The sequence below is a fragment of the Rhinatrema bivittatum genome, chromosome 4 (assembly GCF_901001135.1).
Source record: "Rhinatrema bivittatum chromosome 4, aRhiBiv1.1, whole genome shotgun sequence".
Lineage (NCBI taxonomy): Eukaryota > Metazoa > Chordata > Amphibia > Gymnophiona > Rhinatrematidae > Rhinatrema > Rhinatrema bivittatum.
The window spans coordinates 264255171-264273836 of record NC_042618.1 but is presented as its reverse complement, the minus strand read 5'-3'; the positions used below and the strand labels follow the sequence as shown (position 1 = coordinate 264273836).

The following is an 18666-nucleotide window of genomic DNA, read 5'->3' as shown; positions in this document are numbered from 1 at the left end:
TTGTAGGCTCACCTTCTGGTGTTCTGGGAGACATGCGGCTACAATAATAATTGGCAGAGTCATGGTATATACTCCGACTTTTGTAACAGATGTGGTGTTTGTAAACAGCTGCTTATGTCCACAGACAGTCCTTTAAACTACTGATGACTGGCTTCTTGTGAAAAAATAAAGGGAGGCCTGAAAGGAAAGGGAGGTCTGAGGCGGCAGCGATCCCATGGTAACTCACACACATGCTCAATATAGCAAAAGCTCTGCTGAGCTCAGAGAAAGTTGTCTGTTCTGCACTGTTGGATGACATTACCTCACATGATAGGTAGTTCAGCCCTATTTGTCGACAGAGATATCAAAACATAAGGCACTGCTAAACAAGCAGTCAAACTGAAAACGCGAGTTCAACATCCCGCCGGAAACTAATAGCACTCATCACATGTTGATGAGGCTATTAGTTATGAACCCAGGATACTGAAAAAAAAATGTGCGGCCAATCCACACATTTTGCACTCAGAAATTAATGCCTGCCTGAAAAAGTGTACAGAAAAGCAGAAAATATTGCTTTTCTGTACACCCTCCGACTTAATATCCTAGCAAAAATGCTAAAAAATAAATAAATTAAATAATTTACAAAAATAATAAAAAATAATAATTTAAAAAGATGTGCCAGCTGGTCAGGTTAGGAAAACGAATGCTCAATTTTACTGGCATACATTTTCCTAGCCCATGGGTTTCCTGAACCTGACAGCCACCTCTCCTGGGTTTCCGCTAATATTTATTTATTTATTTATTTAGGATTTTTATATGCCGACCTTCTCAATACAAGTATCAAATCAGGTTGGTTTCCATAGAACAAAACTGACACGGTTAAGGCGTTACAATAAACAGAGTTTCTGCACATAAGAACATAAATAAATATTACATAGACAACAATAACTCGTCAAAATAACGTGAATAAATATAGGGAATGGCTAAAAAAGGGGTAGTGTAACTTGGGATATACAGTTAACAGAAAACTGTGTTGCTGGGCAAAAACATGAGTAATGCAAGAGCTCAAAGAACTAATGATCATAATAGTGATCATAATGATCACTAATGAACATAATAAGGAAGCACTAGGGACATGCTATTATCCCTAGCGCCTCCTTTTTAGCGTGATCCCTCATTTAAACTGAGCGCCCATTTTCCCACACTCTTATTGTATCAGCCTGATTGTTGGAAGTACACAAAGGATCAGTATGCTAATAATGTGGAAACATTTCATTTTCAACATGACAAAAAACCCAATATATAGAATTTTAATGCTTACTGCTCCCATCTTGTTATATGCTGATTATTTCAAAGATCAATTTTTTTTTGACCCATAAATTTCCTACTAGTACTTTATACTTCCAACTCTCTCAGATCAAGGGCTGGGATCTGGCACAATGAGCCTTCATTCACAACTTCTGGGATTTTTCCCTTATTTATATTCCTCCATCCCCATCCCATTAACATTATTTAGTCTGGACACTGCAGCAATGGTCCTGGACCAAAGGTCATGTACCAGGGCTCATTCTGGAACTCTGCAATCAAAGGCCCTTCATCGGGCTACTGCAATTACCAATGACTAGTTTCCCCCCATTGCTTCTATTCCCCTCCCCACTGAGGAGTGGAAGATCCTTTTTATTGACTCTATATGAACTGCAGTATATGTATCTGAATTTATGAATTATCAACTTTGTAACCTGCTTTGGGTAAACCTTTTGGGCAAAAATCTTGGGATATAATAGTGTAAAGATAAGACTAGACTTAATTCAAGGACCGAATTCGGGACCTTGCACACTGAGCCACCAGGCTAGCCCTCAGATATTTTTGATGGAACCCTACTTTTTATAAATTGAGATCATAGTACTGAATGAATTAAATCTTTATACCTGTCTTCAGATTTTGACATTTTTGAAGTCAAAAAAACATCAGTATCTTTCAAATTACTTTCCCTCTTCCAGAAGTTATCCGAACTGTCATCCCATTTGGAGAAAGAACTCCTCCCAGAGTCACCAATATCCTCAATATACCTTAAAGAGAAACAAAATATAGTTCTTAATTCATATCATATAATTGCATCCTTTTAACAAATATGAACAGCTAAGCAGAAAAAAAGGTCCTGAATAAGTTATTTTCTCCAACATATATAGTGCTTTTTAGAAGGACCATATAAGTATAGAAAAGCAGCTGAAAAGTTCACAATGCACACATCTGTGCTAACCAAACATTCAGGCCGATTCAGTACGGTGCGCTCAGGCCGAGCGCACAGTTAGCCTCCGTATGGACGCGCGTTTTTGACGTGCTATTATTACCCCTTATACAGTATGGGGTAATAGTGCGTGGAAAACACGCGTCCAACCCCCACGAAACTAATAGCGCGCTCGATATAGAAAATAAAATGTGCAGCCAAGACGCACATTTTACTCTCAGAAATTAACTCCTGCCAAATTAACTCCTGCCAAAGGCAGGAGTTAATTTCAGCCGGCAACAGGAAAGTCTACAGAAAAGCAGGAAAAAGCAGGAAAGTCTACAGAAAAGCAGAAGAAAGTCGGAGACCCCAAAAATTAAAAAAAATAAAAAAATCTGCCCGCAGGTTGGAAAACTGACGCTCAATTTTGCCTGCGTCCGTGTTCCGAACCCGTGGCTGTCAGCAGGTTCGACAACCGACGCCGGAAAAATTGTCGGCTGTCAAACCCACTGACAGTCGCCGCTTCCGCCAATAAGGAGGCGATAGGGATGCGCTAGTGTCCCTAGCACCTCCTTATTAGCGTGGGCCCTCATTTGCATACTGAATCGCGCACCCAAGAGAGTGGCATGGGCGCGCATTGGGAGAGCGGGCACTCGCCTCGAAGCATCGGCTCTCCTGCGCAGATTACTGAATCGGCCTGATTGTAATTTTACTTCTGAAGTTACTGCTGAAATTCTTAAAATTGCTTCCTTTCAGTATCCCTAAACTGCTGGAAATGCCATGTTTGAAACAATGTCACATCATCCAGCTAGTACATATACTAGATGTAAATAGTTCATTTTAGTTCAAATGACACAAAACCCATAGCATGAAACAAGCAAATACTATTTTACATGATGTAATTTATGATACTTTTCAGAAAAACTGTTCTCTGAGATTCAAGGGAATTTCAGGCAAGCTGCTTAAAAAAAAAATCAAACAATCATCAAAAAGTTTTATTTTACATTTTTTAATCCATACAAGATGGGTTTTACTACTTAATATTTGTATTATGAAACTCCATATACTGTAAGGTAAGTGCTTTATGCTTCTAAAAATACCTTTTTACCCGTCTCGAGATGATTTAAAAGTAAAAAGTTAAGTTCATATGTTACACACTAACAGGCAGAATGCCATCTAACAATATTGACTGGTTTGTCATGATCATTGAAATGGATGAATGCACACAATTTTATTAAAAAATTTTAAATATATAAAAAACTGTAAATAAAATAAACCATAGCATAAAGCAAGTTTATTTACTTATAAACAGCAGAATGAATTAGCCATTACACGTGGGTGATGTCATCCAATGGTGCTGACAGACCCATCTCTCAAAAGTTAAGTAAATTTTTACTGAGCATGCATGGGCATTCTCGTGTACATGAGCTGCCTCATGAGTCTCTCTTCAGTGAGGTAGTTACTCTCCATGGAGGTGAGTATATATGAAGAATGATTAATTCGTCCAGCTGTCTATGGTGACCCTGTTTACAGGTAAGGAAACGTACTTTTTCTGTCGACAAGCAGGTATGAATTAGCCATTATGCATGGGGAGTTCCAAGCTGAGGGCTGCACTGCAGACCAACCAGGTGAGGAATAGACTGCTGGTTGAATGGGCATTATGGAATTGGTCTCAGCCTGATCAATTTATATAAAATAGGGTAGTAGTAGCACCTGTGGACATTAGCAGGACTGACCACTGACCTTAAAATCACAAGATCCCCTTATTTCTGTTTGCAGGGATAAGAGAGAGGTTACCACTCTTACCCTTACATACATAAGGCCTATTTTCTAAATGTTTACAGCAACCTGAAAGTTGCGATCAGGAGAAGGAGGGGGGATAGAGAAACAAAAATGTCACTGACTGGAACCCAACCCTGCAGCCATTTGCTAATATTTACAGGAATAATAAAAAAAGTTCTCGATCTTGTGAACCTAAAGTCATGCTCAGGCTGAGGGAGGGGCTGGGCATAAAAGTGAGAAATCACATCTCTTCAAGCAAGACGTCCAGAAGTGGCAGAGCCGGCTAAATTCTTGGGTTTAGTAAGGCATGTTTACATTGTCTATTATATTGAAACATAGAAACATCATTTCTATGTTTCTATGTTTCAATATAATAGACAATGTAAACTTGCCTTACTAAACCCAAGAATTTAGCCGGCTCTGCCACTTCTGGACGTCTTGCTTGAAGAGATGTGATTTCTCACTTTTATCGTATTATCATTTCTCACTTTTATTGTATTTTATTGGATTTCTCACTTTTATTGCTTATATGTGCAATCAACCAATCAGTGATTATTTGCTTATTTGCCATGTACTTTATTTGATCAGTAAATACTGAAACCAAACTGTGTAATTAGAGTGAGCTCCTAGAGTTACTGGAAAGTAATACCAAGCCCAGTCAGAGTTATTGGACGGTATCAAGCCCACTTAGTCACTGCAGATCCTACTCTCTTGGTCTAAATCTGAAACAGAACTGTTTGTCCAAAACTACTGTCACTTAAGAACAGTTGGGAGGGGAAGTTGTGCACAGACGATCAAATAGTTTTGCAAATGTCTTCAATATAGAAGAGCTCCTGAGATAAGTCAATGTAAGTCACCCTGGATCTCATGTGATGAGACTTGACAGCATCCGTAATCTGTAGGCCAGCCAGCACATAGTGCACGATACAGTCCGCTAGCCAACTAGATAGTGTTCATTAGACCACTGCTATTCCCAAACTATTAGGATGAAAAGATACAAAGAATGAAGATGCAAGTTGATGAGGTTGAATCCTTCTTAAATATACCTGGACTCTCTTACAGTCCAAGGAGCAAAAAGCCCTTTCTCCTTTGTGCAATATTTGGCCTTGGGAAGAAAGTAACCAGCACAATAGCTTAGATGAGATATGGAAACTACACTTCCCATATTCAGGCTGGTGCCATGAGAATCAACCTTGCCTCGTTCAGAAGGACTTTCTGGACAGTACTGGTGATTAGAGGGTACACAAAGTAGACTGATGCTTTAGTTTAGTAGAAAAGTGATGGGAGGTAATTTCTACTAACATAAGTTGCAAGACTTAAGCTCGCTGGCATCTCCCCCATCCTCTGTACAAACGACAAATTCATGTATGGCTTAAACATTAGGCCGCAGTTTATTACAATAACTTAACCCGAGCCCTTAACCAGTTAATACAATAAGCCAAAAAAATCCCAACACCTTCTCCCTCCCCCTTCCATCTTCATCCTTCGCTTACCACCTCGTCCCAATGGTAAGCCATCTCGTCGCCCCCCTCTTACTTACCCCGCCTCAGTTCCAGCGAGGGTAAGCTTGTGGCGAGAGCATCGGCCCCCCCCCCTTGCTCTTCGGCCATCCAGTGTAGCAGCCCCAAACTACACGAGATTCTCCCCCCCTCCCCCCAATTTCCTTTACAATCCAATACAAAACTTATAACTTAGGGCTCGGGTTTCTGCTTCCACTGCGACAACTCCAGCACGTCCGTCTCCCTCCGTACAATCATCTTTAAAGGGAGGGTGGGAGGGAAAGCTAGTCTGCCCTTTGCCTCACTGCCTGGCACTGACTAAGGCACCTAGGAAAAAGGCGTCTGAAACCATTACCCCTGGGTAACCAATGGCAAGACAGCATTTCAAAGTGCTGCTGTTACCATGGGTTACCTCCCCCTCCCCCATTACTAGCCTCACAGCTCCCTTGCTTGCATCATGTTATACCCATAAGAACATGCCATACTGGGTCAGACCAAGGGTCCATCAAGCCCAGCATCCTGTTTCCAACAGTGGCCAATCCAGGCCATAAGAACCTGGCAAGTACCCAAAAACTAAGTCTATTCCATGTTACCATTGGTTATTATCTAAGTCAACTAATTAATAGCAAGTAATGGACTTCTCCTCCAAGAACTTATCCAATCTTTTTTTAAACACAGCTATACTAACTGCACTAACCACATCCTCTGGCAACAAATTCCAGAGTTTAATTGTGCGTTGAGTAAAAAAGAACTTTCTCCGATTAGTTTTAAATGTGCCACATGCTAACTTCATGGAGTGCCCCCTAGTCTTTCTATTATCCAAAAGAGTAAAAAAACGATTCAAATCTACCCGTTCTAGACCTCTCATGATTTTAAACACCTCTTTCATATCCCCCCCTCAGCCGTCTCTTCTCCAAGCTGAAAAGTCCTAACCTCCTTTTTTTTTTTTTTTGAAATATATGTTTATTAAAGTTTTAAACATAGAGATGCTTACAAAAGTAAAAAGAAGACGTAACAGTCATATACAACCAGCACAATGAATGCGGAATGAAAATCAGACAACTACAAATGCCAGAACAGCAGTCCTTGGTTCCAAAGGTGTGAGTACCAAACCTGATAACCTCCCAGGTGTGTATACTAAATAGGTGGTGTACATAAATGGAAACAGGCAGAGTAGCAGACAATTATTATAAAGCAAATTAAGTCCATGACTATTACTAATAAATCGGTTCCTTCCCCTACCCTCCCTTAATCCCTTCGTCCCCCACTACCTCCCTACCCCCCTCCCCCCCTCTATGCCTGCTGAGGAGACAGTCCATGCGCCCCAAGGAGCATTCGATGTGGTCCCTCAATCATCGCCTGTGTGGGAGCAAATGCCAATGCAAAAAAAAAAAAAAATCAGGTAGTCTACAGAAAATTGTTCTGTTTTGGCACAGAATTTGTGAGATGTTTGGAGGGCTCGTCTAGGTCTACAAACCAGAGTGAATGGTGGGTTGTAAATACTTGAATACGGGTTCCCATATGTCCTGGATAATTTTAAATTTCTTGAAAGAGGTATTCCTAGCTGTGGCATATTCTAGACTGCACAAAGAAATCAATCTAGAGAACCATGCGTCCACAGTGGGTGGTTGATCTGATAGCCAGTGCAAGAGGATCTGTTTCTTACCCAGAAGTCCCGCCCTATGTAGGTATAATGTTGTGGGAGAGGAGGCGAGCCAATTTAGGGAAGCATGAGATCCAAAAAGCCAGAAGTTCGGTTCTACCGGTATCGTGTGTCCCAGGATCCGAGAGCACAGGTTAGCGAGGTCCGTCCAGAAGGTGAGTATGACCGGACATTCCCAAAAACAATGAACATAGGTGCCCACATGTGTCCGGCATTTGGGGCAGGTGTCCGTGGGAGCAATATGGAACTTATGGGCCAACGATGGAGAGAAGAATTGCCAAAGGAATTTATAATGCGTTTCCTGCAAGAGCACATTATCACTGATATGCCTGGTGATCTCAAAAAGGGAATGGAACTGTTTAAAGGATAGATTGAAGGATGGCCATTGTCCCCATTTGCCAAAGAGCTGTTGTATTGGGTCCGAGGTTCCCAGCTTCGCCAGAGCTTTATAATACCACGTAATATTCAATTTCTGGGTAGGGTAATCCGGGAAGAGCTCTCGAAGCTTGAGAAAGGATGGAGAAATCGAAAAGCAATCTCGTCGACTTGTGATGTAATGTTGAATTTGAAGATGAGCAAAATGATGTTCAGACGAAAGTCCATATTGGCTCTGCAGTGTGGGAAAGGTCTTGAGTTGTGAAGAGGTATCAGAAAAAAGTTGATGGATATACCGCAACCCCTGCCGATGCCAGCCCTGGAAATGGGAGGCCTGTGCCCCAGGTGTAAAGTCTGGATTGTGAGCTATTGAGAGAAGGGGTGTTAAACGGGAAGGAATTGCAAAGTATTTAAGAAGTTGACCCCACACTCTCCGACCAGTCTGCAACAGAGGGTTGTGTTTTAAGTCCTTCGGTAGTTGGCCAGTGTCCAGTTGTAGGAAAGGATTTAGGCCTGCAATGTGATACCAAGCAGCTAGCATTTGACAAGGGACATAGGTGGAGGTAGACAAAAGCATGTCCCGAACTAAGCGTAAATTACACGCCATATTATACCAGAGGAGGTTTGGGCACCCTAATCCTCCGTCCTCTACAGGTTTGTACAGTGTTTCCATCGATATACGTGGTTTTTTCGCTTTCCAAAGGAAGATGCGGATGGCTCTGTTGATGCCTTGCAGATCTTTCTTGGTGATCCATAGAGGTACCATCTGGAGTATGTACAGCCATTTGGGCAGGAGTATCATTTTAAAAAGCTGTATCCTCCCTTTTAGTGACAGCGGTAAAGTTTGCCACCGTTCGAGTGTTTTAGAGGTTTGGGCTAATAAAGGTGTTATATTGGCACTGTAAATCTCAACAATGTCAGTTGGAATCCGGATCCCCAGATATTTGAGTGTAGTTTCGACCCAGCGTAAAGGAAAGGCGCCGGGCCAGGTATGTCGGATCGTGCCTATCACGTCAACGGCTTCGGATTTTTCATGGTTGATTTTTAGGCCAGCAAAGGTGCCGAAAAGCTCTTGCAATCGTAGCACTTCAGGAAGAGAAAATTCTGGATTCAAAATGAAAATTAAGATGTCATCAGCGAAAGCTGCAACCTTGAATGTATGCGCTGGCCCCCCAAAGCCCGTGATCCTAGGGCTCGCGTCGATCTTCCGGAGAAGAGGATCAATGGCTAATATGTACAGTAGGGGAGAGAGGGGACAACCTTGTCGAACCCTTCTACAAATAGGTACATTCTTGGACACCAGGCCATTTGCTACAATTCTGGAGATCGGGTTGTGGTAAAGAAGAGCAATATATTTCAGAAAGGCTCCTTGAAATCCCAAAGCACGTAAGGCAAAAAACATGTATTTCCAGGAAACCCGATCAAAGGCCTTTTCGGAATCAAATCCGATGGCTAACGCTGGGGTCCGGTTCGAGCGGCAGATTTTCATAGCCGTAATCAGTTTTATCATGTTGGCATTTCCCTTGCGGCCTTTTACAAAGCCCACCTGATTATGTGAGATGAGTTGAGGCAAGAGCAGGTTGAGACGGTCGGCTAGAACCTTTGCCAGTATTTTTAGATCGCAATTCAGCAGGGAAATCGGGCGGTAGGATCCTGGTAATAAGGGATCCTTACCAGGTTTGGGTAATATAGTGATATGAGCAAGATTAAAATCAGAGGGAAATAGGTCTTTATGTAGGCCATCTCTGTAAAAGGAGGTGAGCGTATCGGTGAGTTGCATACGCAGAATTTTATAGAAATCATATGAGAGGCCGTCCGGCCCTGGGGATTTCCCTGTTTGAACTGCTGCGATAGCGTTGGAGACCTCTATAGGTTGAATAGGACGATTAAGAAACTCTAGATGAGATTGAGAAAGCTGGGGAAGCGAAAGATCTTGAAAAAACTCCGCTTCCGCTGATCTGTCTTCAGCAGGCTCTGCAGCGTATAATGTGGTGTAAAATTCCCGGAATACCTCACAGACGTCGGTTTTTTGTGAAACCAGGTTACCTCTGATATCTTTCATTCGAGAGATAAAGGTTTTTGAACGCTCAACTCGAACCAGATTAGCTAACAGACGACCAGCCTTGTTGCCGAATTGGAATACTAACCTCTTTAGTCTTTCCTCATAGGGGAGCTGTTCCATTCCCTTTATCATTTTGGTAGCCCTTCTCTGTACCTTCTCCATTGCAATTATATCTTTTTTGAGATGCGGCGACCAGAATTGTACACAATATTCAAGGTGCGGTCTCACCATGGAGCGATACAGAGGCATGACATTTTCCGTTTTATTCACCATTCCCTTTCTAATAATTCCCAACATTCTGTTTGCTTTTTTGACTGCCGCAGCACACTGAACTGATGTTTTCAATGTGTTATCCACTATGACGCCTAGATCTCTTTCTTGGGTAGTAGCACCTAATATGGAACCTAACATTGTATAACTATAGCATGGGTTATTTTTCCCTAAATGCATCACCTTGCACTTGTCCACATTAAATTTTATCTGCCATTTAGATGCCCAATTTTCCAGCCTCACAAGATCTTCCTGCAATTTATCACAATCTGCATGTGATTTAACTACTCTGAACAATTTTGTATCATCTGCAAATTTGATTACCTCACTCGTCGTATTTCTTTCCAGATCATATATAAATATATTGAAAAGTAAGAATCCCAGTACAGATCCCTGAGGCACTCCACTGCCCACTCCCTTCCACTCAACTGGGTGAGTGACCGCCTGGTATCACCACAGGAGTGCGGGGCTCGTCTTCAGTAGGATTCTTCTATAAATTTAGTCGTTAGAATTTGGAAACACGCTCAGCGAGCGTGGGGTAGCTCCAAACTGCTTTGGAGACGGAAATTACTGAATTGCTAAACTTCCTGTGGGGGTATATTTACCGTGCTGACGTCAGATCCGTCTCCAACTGCTAGCACGAGCACACTATACCCATTTGTTTTGAGTCCATCTGCTACACGCTAGGAAATATTATTTTCAATTGTAAAAGATTTAACTACAATACAAAATGTATCTTCTACTGCATCTGACGACCTTTGCAATAAAATCGCCACATTTTTTAGAAAAAAACCCAGAAGATATCTCAAAAGAATTTGACTCATTACCCATCCCGAAAATCACCCTACCTCAAATGGCCTGTTCATTTTCTGAATTTTTTTCAATTAATGATAAAACCATCATCAATATTTTATCAAAATCAAAACCTTCAAATAGTCCTTTCAACCCCTGTTCCAGTTTTTTACTCAGAGATATGAAAGATCATATTGCTCCCTCTATTTCAAATATAGTCAATGCCTCTTTCTCTCAAGACTTTTTCCCAGATACTTTAAAACAAACATCAATTTTACCTATTCCCAAGAAGAAAAATCATGATTCCTCAGACTTAACTAACTACTGACCAATTGCTTCACTACCTTCCATTGCAAAAATTTTAGAATCTGTAGTATTATATTAAGTATCTGAATACACAGAAGACAACAACATTCTACACAATAGTCAGCAAGGTTTTAGAAAGGGTCATAGCACAGAATCCTTGCTCATTTAGTCATTTGACACTACCATCAGAGGTTTTGATTCTAACACTAATTATATATTAGTACTACTCGATATTTCAGCAGCGTTTGATACGCTAAATCATGATATATTACTTTCCAACTTATCTCAGATAGGCATCAAAGGTTTAGCCTTACAATGGTTTTCCTCTTTCATAGAAAATCGGCAACAAAGAATCACAATGGGCAATTTTCATTCAGGCTGGTACAGTCCCTTTCACTGATTCCTGGTCTAAAACTTTCTCTCTACTACAACTATATCTGTCTACAATATAAAAATATGGTTCTCACAACAGGTTAAAACTAAACACAAATAAAACAGAGTTAATCTTTCAACTGTACCAGACTCAATTCACCAGACACCTCCAACCTTTACATTTGAGAACCAACTTATCACAATAAAATCTCCTGCAAAAAATGTGGGAGTAATCATTGACTCCAGACTAGCAATGACTGATAACACATCCAAAATAGTAAAAAAATCCTTTTTCAAAATACACGTTAAAAAAATTTAAGCCGTTACTACTCCCAAATGACTTCCGATTAGTTACTCAAGCATTAATTTTTATCCACCTTGGACTACTGTAATTCAGTATATCTTGGTCTACCTCAAACAATCCAACCACTGCAACTTGTACAAAATGCAGCTGCATGAATGTTATGTAATGTATCACGTAGAGATCACATCACACCTACATTACAATATTTACATTGGCTTCCAATATAGTTTCGTATAATTTACAAAATCTTGTCCATAATACATAATCTACTATACAATGTTAATTCCATTTGGTTATGCTCATTACTAAGAATTTACAGGCCAACCAGACAGCTCCGTTTTCTTGACAAATGTACTCTGGAAATTCCTTCAATAAGATCTGTCAGTTTATCACTAACAGGAAAACATGCTTTTTCCGTAGCTGGTCCGACATTATGGAACTCTCTCCCAGACCATATCCGATTAACAGCAAACTGCAGAGAATTCAAAAAACTACTAAAGACCCATCTTTTTACACGTGCATATAACTTACACTAAGATCTTTACACAACGCACCATATTTCTGTTAGCGCAAACTAAGTATTATATTGTAATGTATTTTAATTGCTGTATGTAACATTTTTGTGTATGTTTTAATTTGTAAACCACCTAGATGGATAGATCCCTACCCCATTGTGCGGTATATAAAAACTTTTAAATAAATAAATAAATTGTAGGGATCCCGATTGATCAGTAAACTTCACCTGCCTTTAAGCTAGCTGCTTTGGCGGATGGCATTTTGATTCATATCGCAAACTTGATGTCTTCTTTAAAATACGTTTTGGAAGATTTTGGCTTATGGCAGCTTAGCAGGTTTAACTTTAAATTTATAAAAATCAGAAGCATTACCAATGCAAGAAGGTGCAGTGAGAATGTGTGGCCCAGAATTTTTGATGAAACAGGCAATGGATTCTCTAAAACATTTGGGTATTAGACTACATAAAGATGTTTCTGAAATGCATGAGGTAAGTTACTCTATGATGTTGCTAACAATTTCATACAGAATTGGATGGATCTATCCTTGTCCTTGGCAAGTAAATTTATTTCAAATGATGGCGCTCCCCAAATGGTTATATATGCTTCAGAAATAGCCAAATTGCTTACCTTGTAATAGGTGTTATCCCAGGACAGCAGGATGTAGTCCTCACATATGGGTGACATCATCAGATGGAGCCCTGGTACGGAAAACTTCTGTCAAGAGTTTCTAGAAACTTTTGGCTGGCACAGTGGGCCTACTGAGCATGCCCAGCATGCCATGATATTCTCAGCCACAGGGCTCCCTTCAGTCTCTTTTGTAGCAATATGCGTGAGCTAAAAAAATAAAATAATAAAACGTATAGGACCCATCTCCACAGGGAGGCGGGTGGGTTCTGTGAGGACTACATCCTGCTGTCCTGGGATAACACCTATTACAAGGTAAGCAATTTTGCTTTATCCCAGGACAAGCAGGATGATAGTCCTCACATATGGGTGATTAGCAAGCTACAGGCCGAGTCATTCTTACATTATACCAACAGCATACAACTTGTGCAACAAGCACAACTGGTGTACTGCTGGAAAAAATGAGGCAGCCTGAATCACAGCAGGATGGATGTAGAAGGAGTTGGAGTTATACTGGAAATAAGTTCTTTAAGACAGATTGTCCAACGGCTGTATCTTGTCGTCCTTCTTTGTCCAGACAATAATGAGCTGCAAAAGTGTGAAGGGAACTCCATGTTGCAGCTTTACATATGTCTAGGATGGGCACTGAACGATAGTGTGCTACTGATGTAGACATAGCTCTTACTCGTCCCTGGAGAGGAATGTTTGCTTTTTCATAACAGAATTCAATACAGTCTGCTAGCCAGTTGGAGAGAGTCTGTTTTCCTACCGCATCTCCTGGTTTATTTTTGTTGAAAGAAACAAAAAGTTGGGTGGATTTCCTATGGACCGCCGTGCGGTTTAGGTAAAAAGCTAGTGCACGTTTACAGTCCAAGGTGTGTGAGACTCTCCCTGGTGAGAGTGAGGTCTTGGAAAGAACGTAGGCAAGACTGTTGACTGATTGATATGAAAATCTGTCACTACTTTTGGTAAGAATTTGGGGTGAGTGCGAAGGACTACTCTATCATGCAGGAACCTTGTGTAAGGTGAGTATGTGATGAGAGCTTGCAACTCACTGACCCTTCTAGCCAATACAATGGCTACTAAGAAAAGCACCTTCCATGTAAGGAATTTTTCTTCACAAGAGTGTAGAGGCTCGAACGGTGAACGCATGAGCCTTGTTAGTACTAAATTCAGGTCCCATTCAGTGACCGGTGGTCTAATGGGAGGCTTAAGGTGAAGTAAGCCCCTCATGAACCTACTTACTAGGGGTTGTGCTGTTATTGGTGCATCCCCTATTCCTTTGTGGTATGCCACTATGGCGCTTAAGTGTACCCTTACAGAGGATGTCTGAAGACCAGAATCCGACAGGTGGTACAGGTAATCTAGTAAAGGAAGTGGGGCAAGATAAAGTTTATATACCCTTTTGTGTGCACCATTTTGTAAATCTAGTCCATTTAAAGTGGTAAGATTTACATGTGGAAGGCTTTCGTGAAGCTATGAGAACTTTAGAGACTTGTGTTGAAAGATTAAGTGGTTGCAGAATTAAGCTTTCAACATCCAAGCTGTTAGGGCAAGAGTTGTCAGGTTGGGATGACGCAACTTGCCCTGATTTTGAGTGATGAGAGTGGGCTCTGTGCCAGGCGGATTGGTTGTGAGATCGAGAGGTCGAGGAGTATGGGGCTATGAGGATCATAGTCCCTCTGTCCTGTTGTAGCTTCACGAGAGTTTTCGCTATGAGCGGAATTGGAGGATACACATATAGAAGTCCTGTGTTCCAGGTGCGAGTAAATGCGTCCCTGGGGACTGGTTCAGTTTGGATGCAAAGAAGTCTATGGTTGGGCAACCCCAGCGTTGAAAGATTTTGCTCGCTACATGTGGGTCCAGCGACCATTCGTGGGGATTGAAATGTCGACTGAGATCGTCCGCTAGGATGTTTTTGATGCCCGCCATATAACTTGCTCAGAGCTGTATAAAGTGCTCTAGAGCCCAAGCCCACATCTGTACTGCTTCTTGGCAGAGGAGATAAGAGCCTGCGCCTCCTTGTTTGTTTGTGTTCCACATTGCTACTGTGATGTCTGTTTGAATCAGCACAGTCTTGTTTGAGAGGCAGTCTTTGAAGGCATAAAGGGCATATCGTATCGCTCGAAGTTCCAAGAACTTTATTTGAAACTGTTTCTCGAGCGTGGTCCACGTCCCTTGTGTTTGAAGATCGTTGACGTGAGCTCCCCATCCCAGGTTGGAGGCATCTGTAGTCAGGATGACCTGCGGAGTTGCCAGTTGGAATGGGAGACCAGCTTTCAATGCTGTCTGATTTGTCCACCAGTGAAGTGATTGGCATAGCTGGTGGGTGATTTGAATGTTTTTTTGACAATGGTTGGAAAGCTTGTAGCCATTGAGATTTCAAAGTCCACTGAGTTCTTCTCACGGTTAACTTCGCCATAGGAGTAACATGTACTGTGGAGGCCATGTGTCCTAGTAGTACCAGAATTTGATGAGCAGATGTGAACTGGTGATGAATTGTGATGTTTGGCAGGCAAGCTAGATTGTCCGCACGGTCGCCTGGGAGGGAAGCTTTTCCTATTGTGGTGTCGAGGTCTGCTCCGATGAATGTGAGGAGTTGAGATGGTTCGATGTGGTATTTTTGATAGTTGATTAGAAATCCTAGGTGGTGCAATAGGGTTATAGTGGTTTCCAAGGCAGAGAGAACTCCCTGTCTGGATGGTCTTCTGATGAGCCAATAGTCTAGGTATAGAAAAACGTGAATACAGTGTTTCCTTAGATGTGCGGCTACCACTGCCAGACATTTTGTGAATACTTGAGGTGCAGAGGCCATCCCGAATGGAAGGACTCGATACTGGTAGTGGTTTCTTCCCACCACGAATTGTAGGTATTTGCGGTGTTGTATGGAAATTGGTATATGAGCATAAGCATCTTGAAGGTCCAGAGAACAGAGCCAATCTCCCTTTTGAAGCAATGGGATGATGGATCCCAGGGATATCATCCGAAATTTTTCTTTGTGAAGAAATTTGTTGAGATTGCAGAGGTCTAAGAAAGGACGAAGGCCGCCTGTTTTCTTTGGAATGAGGAAATAGCGGGAGTAAAACCCTGTCCCTTGTTGAGACCGGGGAACTGGTTTGATGGCCCTGGCGGTCAGCAAAGTAGAGAGTTCTACTTGGAGTTGAGGTGTGATGACTATGTTTGTCCAGAATGGAATGGGAGGAGAATGCTGGGGTATTGTTTTGAATTTTAAGCGCTAACCCCGATTTAGTATGGCTAATACCCATTGGTCTGTTGTGATGCAACTGCATTGGTGTTGAAAATAATGAAGTCGACCACCGACTGGTAGGGAGGGTATAGGGTTTAGAGAGAGGGGCTTCTGTTCTCTGCTTTGGTTCAAAAACCAGCTGCTGGTGCAGTTTGGGGTGGTGGCTGGGTTTTCTGCTGCTTGGTTTGACGTGGGCGTCCTCTTTGCGAGGGCGGTATTAACGTCCTGAAGAGGTAGGTGGATAATACCTCCTAGGTCTGTAGAAAGGGCGCCTCGTATCTCTGTGGGCTGGTCGCCTGAGAGATGATGGTTGATGCGTTGGCAGTTTGGAGAGCTGACGAAGGGTCTCATGGTGGTCTTTCAATTGAGACACCGTAGCTTGAATTTTTTCACCAAAAAGGTTGTCTCCATAACATGGTAGATCTGCTAGACGTTCTTGGACTTCTTGTCTGAGATCTGAGGCTTTGAGCCAGGCCCATCGTCTTGCATGGATTGCAGAGGCAGAGAGACGGGTTGAAGTCTCAAATACGTCATACACTGCTCTTACCTCGTGTTTCCCTGATTCTAGTCCTTTGTCCACCAACGTCATCAAAGGTTGTTGATGTTGTTGTGGAAGGTTGTCTACAATACCCTGCACTTGTTTCCACAAGTTTCTCTGGTATTATGTCATATATAGCTGGTATGCTGCTATGCGTGCTACCAGCATGGAACCTTGGTAGACCTTTTTCCCTAATGTATCCAGGAAGCGTTGGTCCTTTCCTGGTGGGACAGAGGAATGAGGCTTCAGTTTTCTGGCTTTCTTTTGAGCCGATTCCACAACTACGGATTGGTGAGGTAGTTGGGGTTTTTGATACCCTGGAGCGTGCTGCACTATAAGTGGCATCTGTTCTTTTATTTACTGCAGGAACTGAGCAGGGGTGTTCCCACATTCGCTGCTGCAATTCCAAAAGGATTTCATGGATTGGAATAGCCATAATTTCCTTAGGTGCATCTACGAACTGTAGTACTTCTAATGCTTTATATGCCTGGTGTCTTCCTCTGTTAGTAATTGGAATGGTATTGTCTCTGCCATTTCTTTAATAAAACTGGAAAATGACAGGTCTTCAGGCGGGGATTTCTTTCTCCCCTCTGGTGGAGAGGGTTCTGATTCCATTTCCTCTGACTCTGTGTCCGTATCCACATCCTTCCAAGGTGTGTATGCAGGATGATAAGGAGAGTCAGGATCATCTGAAGGCAGATGGTGTTTTGCCTTAAACATAGCTTTTGTTGGTATGTTTTTTGGAAGTTTTGGCAATGAAGGCATCGATGGGGAATCGATAGGCCTCAATGGTCTCGATGGAAATCGATGTCTTGTATCCCCCGAGGGACCTGGATGTATTGGTATCGATGGATCAGAGGGAGGCATTGAGGGTTCCTTTGGAAATCTGTGTCGATGGAGTCCCGATGGACCTGGGGCAGAATCGGAGTCTCCTCCTTCCTACTCCGATGATCTGTGGACTGGATTGGTTGGAGTCATCGGTGGCATCGATGGCTGCAGCGATGGAATCTGTGCCGGTGCTGTAGGAAATGCCTCTATTAAGGCATCGAGCCTATTCAGCAAAGGCTGAAAAATGGATTGATCCGCTACCGGTAACAATGCCGGTGGCATTGTCAGAGGCTGCAGGTTCTGTAAAGCCTGGACGACCGCCTGTTGGACTAAAGAAGTCACTTCCACCCTTGAAATCAGGACAGTATCCACTGCCACCGGGGAAGGTACTGCTGGCACTCTAGGCACTTCCACGATAAGTCCTGGTGGCACTTCCTCCGACACCGAGCCCGGTGGAGAGCGCCGCGGTTCCACGCGTACAGCCGGAGTTGGCTCTAGTACATGGACTTTCTTCGGCATCGATCTGATGGATCTGGATCCTGATGTCGATGCCTGATCATCCGTTAGATCTACAGATCGATGTCGATGTTGCTTCTTTTCTCGATGGCTCTTCGATGCCGAAGAAGATGCTATCGAGGTTGTGGATGGTGCCGGTGACAGACGGTCATCGGGTCTGTTTTCACCTCGGTGTTTAGTGTCCAAGGAAGGAGTTATCCTCGGTGATGACGTCGACAATGAAATCTTTTTAAACAACTCTTCCATCTTATCTAACCGAGCTCGTCTGCCCTTCGGTGTCATCTGGGCACAGGTTGGGCAAGCCCGGACGTCGTGGCCTGATCCCATGCAGAAATCACAGTGATAGACATAGTCCGGTTACAATCCAGACACTTTTTGAAACCCGAGGCCATGATGAAAGTTTGGCCTAATTAATGATCGATGACCGGCGGGAATCGATGTTAAGGTGACCGGAATCGATCAAAAAGTATCTGAAAAGGTACTCACCGAGACTATGTGGAAAGGAGACCCAATTATGAGAAAATTTGACTGGAAAGTTTTCTTCCATGATAAATGTGAGGGAATTGTTTTTCCAGAGTTCCTGATGTGCTTTGCTACAGCAAGGAGGAAAAAAAAGAGACTGAAGGGAGAACCCTGTGGCTAAGAATATCATGGCATGCTGGGCTTGCTCACAGCTCGATACTGTAAGGTGCGGTTGGAGATTAACTCGCTGTGGGCGCACAATTGGGACGCATAAGGCGATCCTGCAATACAGTCTCCAGTTTCAC

The 18666-nt window shown here is 42.5% G+C and overlaps 1 protein-coding gene across 3 annotated transcripts in view; it reads right to left on the bottom strand.

Moving 5' to 3' along the window:
• ARFGAP3 (ADP ribosylation factor GTPase activating protein 3) overlaps nucleotides 1-18666 on the bottom strand; it is a 752488-nt gene that overhangs the window by 164756 nt on the left and 569066 nt on the right. For all 3 annotated transcript variants that reach the window (XM_029600104.1, XM_029600102.1, XM_029600105.1), the window contains one exon: nucleotides 1908-2048. In XM_029600104.1, the coding sequence (XP_029455964.1) occupies nucleotides 1908-2048 (141 nt within the window). The remainder of the gene's footprint in view (nucleotides 1-1907; nucleotides 2049-18666) is intronic.